General features: G+C 40.4%; 1 protein-coding gene across 5 annotated transcripts in view; it reads left to right on the top strand.

The window, feature by feature from the left end:
- Snu (ABC-type transporter snustorr) overlaps nt 1-15,843 on the top strand; it is a 52,225-nt gene that overhangs the window by 16,312 nt on the left and 20,070 nt on the right. Inside the window, exons 1-4 of one of the 5 annotated variants that reach the window (XM_077410637.1) lie at nt 2,880-3,318; nt 13,793-13,897; nt 14,078-14,176; nt 14,728-14,832. The exons of 1 other annotated variant lie outside the window; for it this stretch is intronic. In XM_077410637.1, coding sequence (XP_077266763.1) covers nt 13,806-13,897; nt 14,078-14,176; nt 14,728-14,832 — 296 coding nt within the window. In that variant the 5' untranslated portion in view covers nt 2,880-3,318; nt 13,793-13,805. Of the gene's footprint in view, nt 1-2,879; nt 3,319-12,953; nt 13,016-13,693; nt 13,898-14,077; nt 14,177-14,727; nt 14,833-15,843 lie in introns of those variants that run through there. 3 more of the 5 variants (XM_077410636.1, XM_077410635.1, XM_077410639.1) reach the window with 3 other exon arrangements.

The raw sequence follows: 15,843 nt of genomic DNA, 5'->3' as shown, positions 1-15,843 counted from the left end.
CATGATCACCTTCGTACTTCGTACGCGGGCTATCCCGAGAAAAAGGAAAGGGTGAAAGACCGGCTATTTCAGACGGCGATCAAGGCCGTCGAAAGATCGTCTTGTTGTATCCTCGCGGATCGCCACATCATCTCGTGGTCATGCAATATTTCTTTCAGATCAACGACCCTCCACTACGCAGCATCAAGGAGCTATTAAAGACGAATGGATGATGAAGACGATCAAACGCATTCTGCGCGAATCTCACGGATAAAAAGTATTTTTATTACGAGACGATAAGATGACGAAGACAATGACGAGCGCCGATAAAACTGCTAGTCACCGAAAACACGCTGACGAAGCGTTAATGTAAACTAGAAAGAAGCGATATTCTTGCGACAAAATTTGTTGATTAAACAACATTGTCTCACATAAGTATTACTCTATTATATTATTACAAAAGAAAAATATACGACGCGCGCACAAAGAATAGTAAAAAAAAAAAGAAGAATAACAAGTGGATAAGAAGACATTCAAGTGGTACTTAATATTCTATGTCTGGCCAATATCGCGCGTTGTTAATCATTAATGGTAATATTAGACATGGTCGGAGTTTATTAACAATTTAATGCCGCGTTCGATAAACAATGCGTCGATTCGCGCCGAGAAAATTGTTCCTCGCTTACTCCGACACGACGTTTCAACGTTCTGACAGAGATTTCACGACGCTGGCGCTGCTGCTGTGTTATCCGGGCTATAACTGAGCCTGCGGGATATTACCCGCAAGCGTGCACAATCACAGGATTTAAGTGATTTCCACGGTCGTTAACCTCCCACCGCGTTTTCTCGCTCGCCGTTAAACGAACGAGGATAGAGAGAATTTTTCGCGCCGACGCGACGGGAAGAAAATTGAATTTCGTTCTGTTCACTAATCTTACGTAAAATTCACTGAAAAATAATATTACAGAGTTTACAGACAATCAAGATCCGATCCTGACCGATTACGGCCGCGGCGTTTCCCTTGTAATTTGATTGTGATATCACGTACGCGGTCGTATTTTCACTTAATCGTCATTATTGCGCGATATGTGGATTATCTCGATTACCTAATCCAACGTAATACATTTTACGTATACATATATGAAAGCGAAAGATTGATGTTTTTTTTTTTAATAAGAATAAGCGCTTAGTAAGAAAAAAGAATTAAAAGTATAATTTTGTATATCATATCAATGCTCGTACAGCATACGCTTTATGCGTATGCTCCTCGCTAGGCACAAACGTCATGCGACATCGGGAGAATCTTCAGTGTCTTATTATCGCCGATGACAATGGCATAGCAAGGTGTTTTACCGAATTAACTGCCGGAAGTGACCAAGCCGTACGCGAATGGGCTCAGGAAGTCGGTGTACTTGTGCCCTTGCCGTTTGCAATTTGCTCGCTAATGCCGCGCACTAAACACTGGGATCACGCGTCGCTGAATTATTCGCCGAGGAGAACGCCAAAATTGGAAATTGCAGGGTAATAAGGAATTCCTGACCGCAAAAATAAGTTAACGAATAAACATGCGCATTAACGTTCACGCCGGCCAATTTACAATCATCGTACGTTCGGAAGAGCGTTAATCGGCGATCGGACAAAAAAAATTGCAGGATGTATGTACTCATGTTTTGACGGAGGAAAATTGAGAGCGGAAATTGAGCAAGCGGATAAAACGAATCGCGTTTTTATCCGCGAATTACGAAGAAATAATCGTCATCAAACAACGTTTCTCAAGCATGCATGATACGAACTTCATAAAACAGTGAGTAAAAACGGAACAAGGGGCATCAAGAGAGATGGAAATAGCGAAGATAATATAAGAAATGACGAAAAACGAGAAAGAGGGAAAGGGGAAGGCGCACACACACACACACACACATACACACGCACAAAATTATATCAAGTATTACGAGCGGAAATTGATGTAAGCCTGAGAAAGGGAAATTAATTCCAAGTCGGGATTGTAGGCACAGGCGCAGAAAGAGCGGAGAAAGCGATCTCGCGATGTCAAAACGGATCTCCGAATCGACGTGCGCCGAGGAAACGGCCTTTCGCGAGGGAACAGCAGGTGATGGGAAGAGGTAACTATATACAGCGTCTCTCGAGATGAGCGAAAGCGTTCGCAGCAGACCGTCCGCTTCGCTCGGAGGCGGAATCGGCTCTACCGCACGATTGCGAATTGAACGGACAACATTAAACGGACAAGCAAAATCGCGGTAGCATCGAGAAACAAAGGGCCCGGATATAAAGTACTTAGATATATTTAATTATTATTTTCTCTCAAGATTTTTAAAATAACTATCGGATTCAGATATACCGAAATAAAATATTTTTTATGTCACTGGGCATGGAATTATTAAGAATGAGCAGTAGTTATTAATCTTTTGATTTCCATTTATGCAATTCGTTAATCTTTTAATGGTTCCGAATATTTCTAAAATAAAAAAGAACCTTTCGCGAAAAGCAAAGATCAAATTTATCCATATTTTCCACTCCAAGAGACAATGATAGCTCGCTTTACGTCAAATCTTGTGTCACCTTTAATTCTTGCTCAGCATATTTATCACGTTGGTTACCAATTAACGTAGTATCAAAGAAACTGAAAGGACGCTGCGCCGTGATTAACAGGAAAAGACCCGATTTTTTTTTTTTTTATACTCTGCTAATCGGCTGGAAAACCTGGATCGGAAGTCAGGGGAGAAAATCGGTGCGGAAAGCGTGGCGGTCGGGGAATCGGCGAAGCCGGGGGACAAGGACGAGGAGTGAACGCGAGGGAGCAACAGGTGGAAGGGAAGGCGAGCAAGAGTGCTCGGCGAGGGAAAGCATTAGACGGAAAGAGATCGTCCGGAGCACTCGACGAAGAGGGAGGTGCAAGCGCGACGGCGTTATTGAGTGTCGCGACCGAGTCAGTTCTCAGTCTCGCGCCAGGACTCGAAAGTTGCGGAGGAGGTGAACGGCGATCGATCGATCGATCGGCTGGCTGTCCCTCGGCTGCCCATTCGCGCGACCAAGTCAACTCACCCGGTCCCTGTCTTTGCTGGTCTCTTCGAGCGGCAGCAGTCGGAAGCCCACCGTGTCTTTCGTTTTCCACGCGGTGCTTTTTCGATGTTGAGTTCGGGTGTCAGTGTGTGAGCGAGATAACGTCACCCGGTGAACCATCCCACAGATGCTGCCGATCGCTCCTTCTTGCCCACGTCCCTCAACTGCGCCGGCCTGCGATCGGAATTACACGTGAGCTCGCCGGAATTTCGACGGGGACGGCAAGTGCCTGGTGGAATTGCCGCGAAATTGCGACAGGTAGGGATGGGGTGCGAAATTGGTGTTCTAAAAAAAAGTATGCGCGAGATATTGGAAAATGTGATAAATCTACCGTGTAAATCTGCAAGTCTTTCAGACATCCCTGAGAACAGGCGTGTAAATTGACAAGACTGATGCGTACTTTGAAGCTAAAATAACGCTACTTTTTTCGGCTAGCATTTAATTTCAGTACCTTGAGTTTCGTGATTTATAAATCTCAACATATAATTAATCTTTACATACTACCGGTTTGTTTGATATGTCGGACAATTTGTCAAATAATTTATCGATTAACCGAGACAATATTATTTCGACAGAATTTTTGTCGTGATTTTGGAACCAGGATTTCGCCTTCGAGACAAGACGATTAATATAAAAAAATTATGATAAATTATAATTTGTCAAATTAATCACAATTGAACTTTTGTGGTAAAAAAAATCCAGTTGTTTGTTAATTAATTATTGCTAAAACATAAGATCCGATGAGGAGTGTCATTTCTCATCCCGATGACGTGTCCATTAATCATACGTAACAAGAACCAACAGAATTTTTGGCTTCGTGCGAAAAGCGAAAGTCCTAATTAGCATAAAATGCATAAGTGATATGAGAAACGTGTTTAACCAAACAGACAATTCGCATAGAAAAATACAACGGAACGTTTAAGATAAACGTTTAGAATGAATCTAAACGAGCCTCTCCATAAGGCTCTTCGCCTTCCGAAGATAGTCGCAGACTTTACTTTCGCGGTATCTCGAAATCTTTCTTAAACGATCCATTACGTCTGCTAATACGTATACGCCACGCTCATCCTATCATCGCATCGCAAGACGCTGACACAACGACCTGAAACATCTTTCAAGAAGGAATAGTTCCGACGGCGAGACATTGCTAAGAATCTAAAGGAAGTACAAAACGGAAAATTACACGTCCGATGCTCATATACTCTTGCTGACTTTCGTGCTCCACGGAAGTCGCGACGGGTCAACGAAATTTCCTCGACTTCCATGTGACACACATATCCTTCATTTGCCGTCTAAGTGAAATTCTCTTGACTCAACTTTTCTGCGCGCGGCACAGTGAGAAAGTGGTAAATCGTGGGAAAATTCGTATTTTCGCTCCGACGCCATTGATCGACATTCCAACCCAAAATAATTGTAGCAAAATCGTTCGAAACAAAAAGAGAAGAAGACGATTATATTTAATGTGAAAAATTAGAAAAACTACAAAGGAAACGTAACTCTTGAAAGGAAACATATCTCTATTAATGTAAAACTTCATTTTTCACACATTTCGCATTCAAAGTGTCAATCTTCTGTTCTCATCTTCAGAATTTATAATATACTAATAGCAGCGCATTTCTTTGCAAAGAATACATAATTAGTTCCATTGCTATTCATATTCTCATGAAAATGAGACGTTAATTAGCATATATTCAATTACCGTATCACCATATTATGTATATACGCAACATATTAGTCCATCACTATTGAACTCGACTCGATTTGAATCCGAATAACATTTTAAATTTCAAAATGGGGGACACGCATATTACAACTTCATTTAAATACATACGGAATACGCGTTGAACACGTGTACAATATGCAGCCGTTGTGGGGATTTGCGGAACATTCGCGTCGCGCGAGTCGGCCTCTCACGTAATACAAGACACACGCGAGTCGCTCTCTGACGATACCGGAACACACATCGCAGTGAAATCGAACGTAATGAGGCAGACGACCGTCTTCGAGCACATCTTCACACACGCATTAGCATTTCCAATCTCTGGGTTTCTAGGAAGGCCGATTTCCGACTGATCCTCGTGCGAAGCTCTTGGCTCGTTTGCGCAGAGATTGACTCGCTGATATTTCTTCCTTTCTATGATTTTTCCAAAAAGTCACTGTGCAAAAATTATTTATTTTAAATTGTCGTTTTAATTTTTTAAATCTTCGTAATTATTGAATTTCGAATTCTTTCGAATATTGTTAAATCCTTGAATAGCATAAAATATTTCTTTGCTTTTAAATTCTGACTTTTTAAGATATCACATTTTAAAAAGCGCGCAAGTAAAACAATTTAAATCTTTAGAAAGATTTACAGATTTTAGAAAGTTGAAAATTTCCGAGAATTTGAAAACTGAAAAAAACTACGATCTTAAGATTTACAAATTTAAAAATTTAATGACATGATTCTTTAATGAAGCTCTAATGATCATTTAATAGTTATAATTCTCACGACAATTTTCTGTTATGTAAACGTTTTGAAGAAAAGCTTAAACCTTGTTAAGTGCAACGACGCACTGAAGCGTTTTAATCACCGGAAAATTTCTGACGGATCAATTAATCGGTTTCATTATCCGAAGATAGGCCGGCAAGTGCTATAATAATACGTCGCAAAGAAATTCCACGACGATATCGAGCCGCGATGTGAAAGACCGAGAGAAATATACTTTCTAGACGGCACCGGGAGGAAACTGCAAGTTACCCGCGGCAAGAGTATTGTTTCATCTCGCGCGATGTATGCACAACTCCGTAAGGTCAAACTAACATCTTCCTGTCGTATAACTTTCATCCGACGCTTTCCGTAAAGGCTCATCACGATCCGTGCACGAAAAAAATGCGTAATCGCCTTTATCTTCGCGTACTTTGCCGCGTCGTAACGAAATCTGATCTTCGTCGTGAAAGCTTGGACGTAGAAATTTACTGTACAAAAATCAAGTCCATTAAATTACATAATATTTAATACGTAACACGCGTTAGAGGAATATTGAATAAATTACAATATCACTCTGTGGCGGGGATAAGAACGAACTTTCATCAAATTTCGGTATCTCGAATCTCGACAGATTGATGCGGATAGTAATTGGAACGTCGTCGGTGGTTGTGCAATGAACGCGGCGCGGCGGCAGCGCGATCGGAAAAAGGTATGCTCCAATTTGCCGCGCTCGCGGCTAATGGCACGCGATTGCGAAACGGTTCGAGAGATTAACTAGCGGGCGTTAATTCGTGCGAGATCGCGCGGATGAATGCGCGACGGCGCTGTCAGAAAACGGCTTACGAACGAGAGCCGAAACGAAACGAGACGGAACGGAACGCTCGCTCGCTATAACGCGCGGTTCGCACGCTTTCTCGTAAAAAAAAAACCCCCCGAGGATTACCCAAGTCCTTCGCTTCCTCATTTTACTGCGCGATTTTCCGTACACATCATACGCGTACCGTTTTCGTTTATGAAATATGGAAAACCTCTTCGTAACGACGGATTATTCGCGTGCGGGATGAGCGAGATTTCATCGATGCGGAAAAAATTGCGTTTTACGCATATAATCTTGTCTCTCTTTTTGATACTGTCTCGTGTATGTCCTATTATTGGTTGCGTATTAATTATCTAGATTTTATCTATTAAAATTTAAATATTTAAATATAATTCCTTTTATTATAAATCAATAATGGAATACGAAAGGATCGCCAGATACCTAAAACGGGGAAAATCTTCGGTCAGACCGTCCGAGTGTTTGAGAGAAAGCTAGTCATCCCTCAAGAAAAGGAAACGTTCGATTGATGAGATTAGACGGAGCGTTAAAGTACGAGACGAAATTCTAAGAGGAAGAAGAAGAAAAATTAAATAATAAAAACTAAGCATGAGACGATATCTCTTAGCGTTATTGAGAGTATCAAAAAAAAATTTTTTATCATGTGAAACGTGTTATTCAATCTGTGCACCAATTATTAGTAATGATAGGTGATGTTATGTTATCAGTGATAGAGAATGACAATTACTGACGTGGACTTTACACACGATACATTTATTGAACGGCCGCGCTTGCCTTTTTGCGTAATTTAATTATCATCTGTGAAAATCGCAAATTCTTATTTACAAACGTGTTACACATACATCATGATTACAGATTGGAAATTATGCAGATTCGATAATTTATTGACAATCAATTGTCGACGCGTCATCAATAAACAGAATTAGTCTAAATTTTTTAGTGATTAAATTGTATTATTATTTTTACGATTATACTATTGTTAATACAATTTTTCTAAAATTATTTTTAGAATTATGTCTTATCAATTAATTTCTGTTAATGCGATAATTATTGACGATTACGCTTCGTGCTATGGAAAAATTAAAATGAATGAAACATTAACTGACACAACGAGTAAAGCTTTGTACGCTAAAACATAATTTAAATCTTTGAAAAAAAAAAGTAGTGTCATCGTATGTGTATGTTCCGAGAAATTACGCATGTAGCTATTTGTAAGGGTAATTTTAACTTGCTGACTTGCTCGATAAAACGTCATTAACGTAACTATACACTTATAATGGCGCTCGGATAACTTTGAATTGAATAGACATTTACAAGAAAAGTTTTTTATTGCACTGACGCTTCTTCGATCTCCATATGAATCAATTGAACACACTTTGCACAATTCTTTACACATTTTTAACGTATACTTTTAATTCTCCTGAAATCTGATCCTATTCACGAAAAGTAAATCCCGACGATATCTTACAAGATTTTAGAGAATGTTATCAGATTTCGCTCGTTTGTCACTAACAATCAACAAAGCAATCAGATGACATTAACGCTCTGCCATGCAGGCTAGATCCCGCGTACAGATTCACCGAGAATCGCGTGAGCCTCGGCAAAACACCGCGGTTCAAAGTACAAGATTGCCAAGTTTCCCAAGTATCGCGGAGCCTTGTAATAGGCGTTGATCCCCAGAAGGGGTTACGGAACAGCGCGATTAAAATCGACGGTGACAAAAAAACGCCGGCGATAAAAAGAAGCTCATGCGATTGTATTCTATCATCGTGAGCGCATCGTGAAAACGCATACGTGTTACGCAACGGAAATCGCAAGGACTTGGTTATTGGGATTCGATAAATACACCCTTGAATTGAACGACGTATCGCTTGTCTCTGCTCGCTCGATGTGGAAAATTTTGACATCGAGAGAAAAGCCGCAGCCGCTATAAATTAATAAAAATGAGAGTATGCAACTCTTATCTTGGTATAGCATCGCAGCCGTCGCAGGCATGTATTGCAGAAACATCCGTAGCGGCGCCGGCCGATCGCGGAAGATAATCGCGGACGTGAACGGTGTCTTCGGCTTTTCAATTCGCGTTACGCAAGGAAGTCATCGTCGTCGTCACTGTCGTCGCTGTCAGCGAGAAGAAGAACAACGGAATCGCGACAGGACGAAGAAGAAATCGACCCGGCGAAGGTCGAGTGCCGCATCGCGACACTTGTCATTGGAGTCACGCGCGAAAAAAATCCGCGTGGCCAGCAACGGCCAGCGATATCGCGATCGCGTTGGGAAATGTGCCAAGGTCAGTCACGGATGTCGATTTTATAGCGAAAGTGGTGCAACGACTGTCTGTTGCGCGGTTTGCCGTTTGCCGGTTGTGTTGAAGCGTTCTCCAAACTCTCCGTCGGATCCCCTCCGATTCCTTCGCCGGGGCGAGACCAACAACGCCGCGCAAAACGTCGCGCTTACGTAAGAGCGCAACGCGCGCACACCGATTGTATCTAACGTAAACATATCGTAATAAGGGAGAATACCGTCGAAATTGTCGCTACGAACGAGACTTTGCGGGCTTTGCGGACTTGTCGAATATCTAGATGGTGTCCTCGCCGAAGTAATTCGCAAAAGTAGCGATTTTTTTTTACAGATTTCTTCGACAATATCTATTGTTACCGCTATATTTGTATATTGACGCTGCACATTTTGGGCAAATATTTTATAACGCGTTTTTAAAAAATCTGCCTTAGGAAGGAATGATTTGTCGACGTTGAAGATCTCTTCCGCGGCCGAAAGTTGCGTGGATTATTTAAGCGTGCGACCCGGCTGTCTACCGTTTCTGACATCATAAATCAAGAGTGACGTCAACGACTTATGTCACTGTATACCCGTAAAATTTCATCTGAATTGAATGTAGGTCGTTGATTCATTTCCTCGTGAGATATATCTTCCTATAAAAACGGATTATATGGTCGTCAAATAAGCAGCTCTCACGTTGAAAAATAAGCCATCGTTACGTTATAATTACATAAGCGTCGTGAATGCCCATATGGTGGAGTTATAAAATTTACTTAGAGAAAAAGCCATCGCTTGCGCGCCGAACCGTTTTGTTCGACGAATGTCTTAAGGAACGCTAATGGTAATTATGCAATAATTACCTGCACACAAACGTTATAAATCTTTCGGATATTAATACTGTCCATATAGTCGCGAAGAGTTTATTAAACTTAAGAGCTCAATAAAGGCATCGTAAGTGACGCGTTATCTGCTAATTAGTTATCACCCGAGTTAGTTAACGTTAACTCAACATAGACGTGCACTCAAACCAATATAATGATTATTATGTTAACGATCGTTACTTTCAGATATTATCCAATGTATTGCTTAATTCGTCTTTGTCATAATTTAAATAATGAAGCAACGGATATATTCTATTATTAAACTATTTACTAAACTCTCTCTAATGTTCAATTTGCACATCATAAAGTTCGTCGATCACGAAACGCCGACGTTTGCAAAATTTCGGACTCGGTACGAGTTGAATACCTGTTGCAAGGCTCCCAAGGTCATTTCATATGGGGCTAAGCACATAATTAAAATCATCGCACGTGTCTTCATACGTGGGACGTAACGGAATTGCTGACGCACACACTCGAACGAACGAGTTATACCTATGTCTTTTAATTATGCTGACACTTTAATATATACGTTATAAATTTGAATAAAAATATTCGTTGATCTAATCGAGCGGTATAAACAGATTTTCTTTTTCGTCTCTATTTCGTAACTCTTTCTGAAATATCCATGACGATAAAGCAGGTAATAAAAAGAAAGAGAGGGCGATAAAAAAGCTAGCGCGAGTTCAAGTGAGTATTTTTGTCGGAGTCGAATGTGTGCCGAGCAAGGGTCTCGATCTAAATCGAGCAGAATTAATTAGCCCTTTCATTTACGTAATGCATATTAAAATAAGAAACAGTGAATTACAGCGCGCGACAAATAGGTGTGCCGGTGAAAAACGTCAGCGCGTCACAATGCACTTTCAAAGTAATTTTGTTTTAATTGAAAGTAATTGCAGCGCTGCCTGTAGACATCGGAATTTTAATTGAGTCCATTTTCGCAAAGAACGATTTCAATGGATCGTTTTTATTCAATCGCTCGATAATTTACAAGATTTATAAGCTGATGCGTAAGAAGGATTTCTATAAAAAGTATAATCAATTTTATATTTATTTATTACCACTATCACTGAAACGATATATTTATAATATCATGCAGTTCATTTATCGACGAGGAATTATTCTAATCGAGTGTTCTTCTGGTGACGGTGAGAAATCTAGGAAAAAGATATTCAAGATATGCCGTTGTGAAGATAACGCGCGAGGAAAAAGCTTCCCGCGGCTCTTCCTCTTTAAGAAACTAAGTAAAATCTATCGTGCGTACACACGGGAAAAGCGGCGGAGAATGATTTTCGCATTTGGTCGCCGTGTTGTATTCGTGTTTCGACCATGGCCCAGAAAACAAAGAGGCTGATCTTTCCACACGCGCGTCCTCGCGCCATGTCTTCGCGCGAAATGTCGCATTGTGCAACGCGCCTGCACTTCGATTTTCGAATACTAAGCGTCATTACGTCGTACGGTGTCCCATGTCCCATTGACATTAGCAAATCTGTAACTGCGTTAGCGAATGTCTCCACGTGACGCGTGATCCGCGCGCGGGCGTGCGAGCAGCGAGATATTGCCTGACGAACGAGCGAGCCTTAACTACTTAATGACGTCAATTGACGTATGGCTAAAGCAGCACGCGGATATCTTACAGATCACCGGCCAGGTTGTATTTTCAGCTTATCGTTATTGTAATGACCGTCATAAAATTTTATCTGCCGCCATCCTTTTTTCGGCTCGAACGGACAATGGGAAGCGCGTTGCCTAAGCTCGCGTCGACTCACCAATTACAGACCGTAAAACGCTATTAATTCATTTATAGCGTTATAATAATCAGCCGGCGTTTGAAACTTGAAAGGTAGAAGAAATGGTTCGAGAGGAATTATTTGAGGGGAAAGAAAAAAATTGATAGGAGGGTTCGAATAGAATAACGTATGAGGGGTATATAACCCTGATGAATGAGGGCCGGCTTAAGCATTCGTAATGCCGTATTTACGTAATCGATCGTCGTATCTACGACCGGCGCATAGGTTTCAGTATAATTTCGCGAACGGCGAGCCGTGCACCCGGTTTACCTCGCCATTCATTACGGCGCGCGGCGCGGTGTGCGCGTGTATAATACGGTCTGTAATTATACGTGTCCCTGTGGAATAAACCGCGTTGATGACGACATAGGATTAATCAGATCACGGAAAGTTCGCGGTTACCGCGGAATTCGCCGTAACGCGGTTACGCGTTTTACGCTAAACGGCAGGCACTCTTCTCTCCTCGTTACGATCGAGCTCTCTCTCTCTCTCTCTCTCTCTCTCTCTCTGTGTGACTAATGGGGAAATTATGCACGTCAATTGGAGACGCGCGCACGATGAATCCCTCGTCACTAATGCGTCACGCACGAGCACGTCTTTGACACGACTGAAATTTGCGCTTTAAATGCAACCGGTAAGGTATTGACTGGGGATTTACGCTTCTGGGTGATCGGAGCGATTTATTGAATGTTTATTTATGAGACATAATAATTAGCTGACTGACGCAACTTTCGATAATAAAAAAATAGATTTATTATATAATATATACATATATGTCATATTGTTGTATATATTTATTATTTATATTTTATATATAGAAATTGCATACATTTTTGAAGCTTTTCTGTTTTTGCTCGGCTCGCACAAAAATGGCAAGGAAATAAATATGAACTTTTTATTAATGTGAAAACTGGTTAAATAAGATTGTTATATAATTTCTTAATGATATCTGAATTCAATGTTTTGCCTCGTGTATACATGCCCCGAAACATTACTGAAAACCATTTCATTTACGTAATGAAAATTCCACAAGTTTAATCGCCAAACCATCGATTAAACGCTTAAAAACTGCGAGATAATGAGATGTATTAAACAATGCGTTTTTACTTGACGTCAACGATGTTTCCACAACGCCTGACACATTTTCAGGAATAAATCGATATATCTGTTAATTATAGTTGAACTGCGCGTAAATTGTCGACTAATGAAAAAGAAATCCATAAAGAATTATTTAGACAAACTTTGTATATATCGTTCTCAAGTTGCAAGCGCCTTAACAATAATTATATACGAAAAAAATTGTATGCCATGACTAAGTTATTCGTTCACACGAATTCGCCGCAACGCATATATGATTCGTATATACTTTTATACGATACATTGCACTTTTATCGTTGGTGACACTAATGAAAACACAATTCATACTTATTCAAAGAAGTCACGATCCGTCACGTTATCCCCCACCGGGGAAGATCGTCGGATGAATAAGCGGTCTTTATACGCGACCGTGACCATATCGTCTTATGCTCGTGCAGTATTAAGTACCGGCGGCGACGGTGAACCCCGACATCGGTGCCATTAAGTACGCAAGAGTATACGCAATTGTCCTGTCTACGATACGTGCAATTCTCGCGGTCAACCTTCGCTGTCACTTCAGTATGACGATATTCACACGTGCAAGTTTACCCGAGAATCACAATATACGGTTTGTAGTTGCTGTTAGAGCGCTCGCAAAGTTGTAACGTATGAGTAAAACAAGTTTCCCAGGCATTTCTTCAACGTTATACTAATGTTATGTCGCGACGAGGAATGTTTTCCCGCACGAGCTGCAAATATGATTTTAATAGTTCATAATTTATTTCAATTTTTTATATCTTGTCGCGTACAAGAAACGTGATTAGACAGTTAATTTCATAAATATATCTGCATACTACAGCAATTTACATAAATTTTAAAAGATATAATTATTGCTTGTTGATTTTGTTTGCGTCGACTATTTGCTGGATTCTACGACCAATTTCGATGTAATGGCTCAATAAATATAAGGAAGAAATGCGCGGATCGATGAAGATGTAAAGTCTAAATGAGAATATACGTATAACCTTGGTAAATCGAGCGATCGATTGGCCAAGCGCCGAGGTTTACTGTATTCTGAGACACATATTTTATTAACAATCGAACAAAACTGATGTCTATTTTTTCTCTCTCTTTCTCAACTCGGAAACTTATTGCATTGAATCATAGATAAAATCTTCCATATATATTATCACAAAGAAAAGTGCCACTATCTATATCTTATATGAACCGCAATTTAGAAGGAGGTGAGAGGAGTATTATATTATACAATAAGTTGTAATAACATATGTTTCGGTCTTGGGTTTAGACTCTGTAGAATAATAAAAATTGAGCACAACGGATGGTGTGTCAATCTCAGATCCAATTACTTTCATATCAACGGAGATACGCTTTTCCTCTCTCCCAGGCCAAACACAACCATGGGACGCAAACGGGACGTCAAATCGTGCCCGCCCACGACCAGAGTCCGACCTAAATTCGTATCACGGATACCGATACGATTTGATAACCGGTAAATAATTATGTCGATTGTATTATTCTGCATTCTCTGCGTTATATTTCAATGTTGCAATTGGATAATGAATATTGCAAAAAAATTGAGCTATTTATCGAATTTATTAAGGGAGTATGAAGGTCAATAACATTAGAATGATTATTCGCAACGGCGATGTATAGCTTTTTTCTTCCGCAGACGCGAGACGATTACGCGACGCAAACAGCGCGACAAGTTGTCCACATTAACGTGGCAATTACCTGAGATCGAGCTAACGCGGCGAGTGCACTCCGATCGGTAAAGGATTCTTGTCCTACTAGCAATTTCTTAGCGATGGCTTCAAATGAGAATTCTCTTTCGCTTCTATTTGTAGAAGGTGCTCGCTGTCATTCCTGAGATAAACAATCGAGTCATCTTCGAAATTACATAAGATATTAACATAATAATAATTATTATATATTAAGTTTCAGCTGTTATTTTTAAGTCCACTTAAAAAAATTTATTAAACTAAGAAAAAGATTTATTAGCAAAATAATTTAATTGAATTACATGTTTATATGTACAAGGCTATATTTTTTATAAAAATTAGATGTATTCTATATTCTTTTATAAATAATTTCCAACAGTAATGTGTGCGAGTATACAACTTTCGGATGGAAAGCATTGGAAGTAATGCATTTCCACACACCCTATTAATTCAACTGAAATGAAATCGGAGAATGAATCCATCGCTAATCGTGTGATGTAATGTGTGACGTAATAATCGTGGTGTAACAATCATGTGTGATGTACACGCGGTTATATATTTTCTCCGTCTGACAGGCGGTATTAATCTATTTTATATCTAGACTAACAAGAAAAGCTAGACGGCATGCGGCTCGAGTCGGTGATATGTCATCAGGCTCCGTGCCGGCCATCGAAATCACGTCGCAGGAGCAGATTGATCAACGAAGGTTGTCTTTAAATTTACAATTTTAACTGGATCTTTGTTATCCGTTATCCACGTATGTGCACTAGATGTTGCAATCCGCATAAACTTCGTTTATCTGTATGATAAACGAGTTCCACGAGCGCACTAATCGTTATGTTGAGATATTTCTACAATGTTATAATGTTGTTTGCACACCGCAAAAATTTCTTTTATTTCATTTTCGACGTTTGCTCGATTATGATTGAGTGTCACAATCAATATGCAGGTGTCAAAAGGTGTGCCAGCACACATATTTCTCGAAACCCATCGGTCTCTCGCAACGCTACGTTTTACGGCTGCAACGGCATTTCTTATCAACGCACGCACGCACGCACGCATCACGTCGAGCAGGCAGACAATTGTGCAAATTCACCCGATTGCAGGTCGCGTACAATTCTTCTGCTTCTTATGATTTCACGTGCCATGTACCTGTTCCGAGATTCACATTCTGTGTGCGCATGCATTTTCAAATCTGCAAATGTTCTATCTGTCTTGCGCGACACATAAAATCACGCAAAATGGAATTCCGTTGTCGTGAATTCTAGATCGTCCAAGGCGGCTCTTAATCGGAACATGCATGCACGATCGTCGTTTCGTATAGAGATCGCGTGCGATCGGCAATCGCATTATTAGCGTATCCGGAAGCATTTTCGTCTTCGTGTGTTCTTTCCTACGACGCGGCGACGTTGCCGCAAAAGTTGCGCAATGATGGCCACAGTCCGGTCTTTTCCTTTTCTTTCTCGTAATAGCGCATTCTGCGTGTCCGGTATTGTAACCTGTTTGCCGCAATGCATCACGATAGATTCGCAAGATCCTCGCAAAAACGTTATTATTTTCGCTGTGTGTCGATCTAAAATTCTAAATAGATGACGGATGAACCCAGTCGTTCGCTCGCAGCGATGTATTTCCTCAAACGATACCGCGGCAATTTATCTGCAATTATTAGATGCATGCATAACAACAAATTAAATTTTATCTGTAATAAGGTCAAATA

Source organism: Temnothorax americanus, unplaced genomic scaffold (assembly GCF_048541705.1).
Source record: "Temnothorax americanus isolate GAGA-0224 unplaced genomic scaffold, ASM4854170v1 Scaffold29, whole genome shotgun sequence".
Classification (NCBI taxonomy): Eukaryota; Metazoa; Arthropoda; class Insecta; order Hymenoptera; family Formicidae; genus Temnothorax; species Temnothorax americanus.
This window is presented reverse-complemented; position numbering and strand designations above follow the sequence as displayed.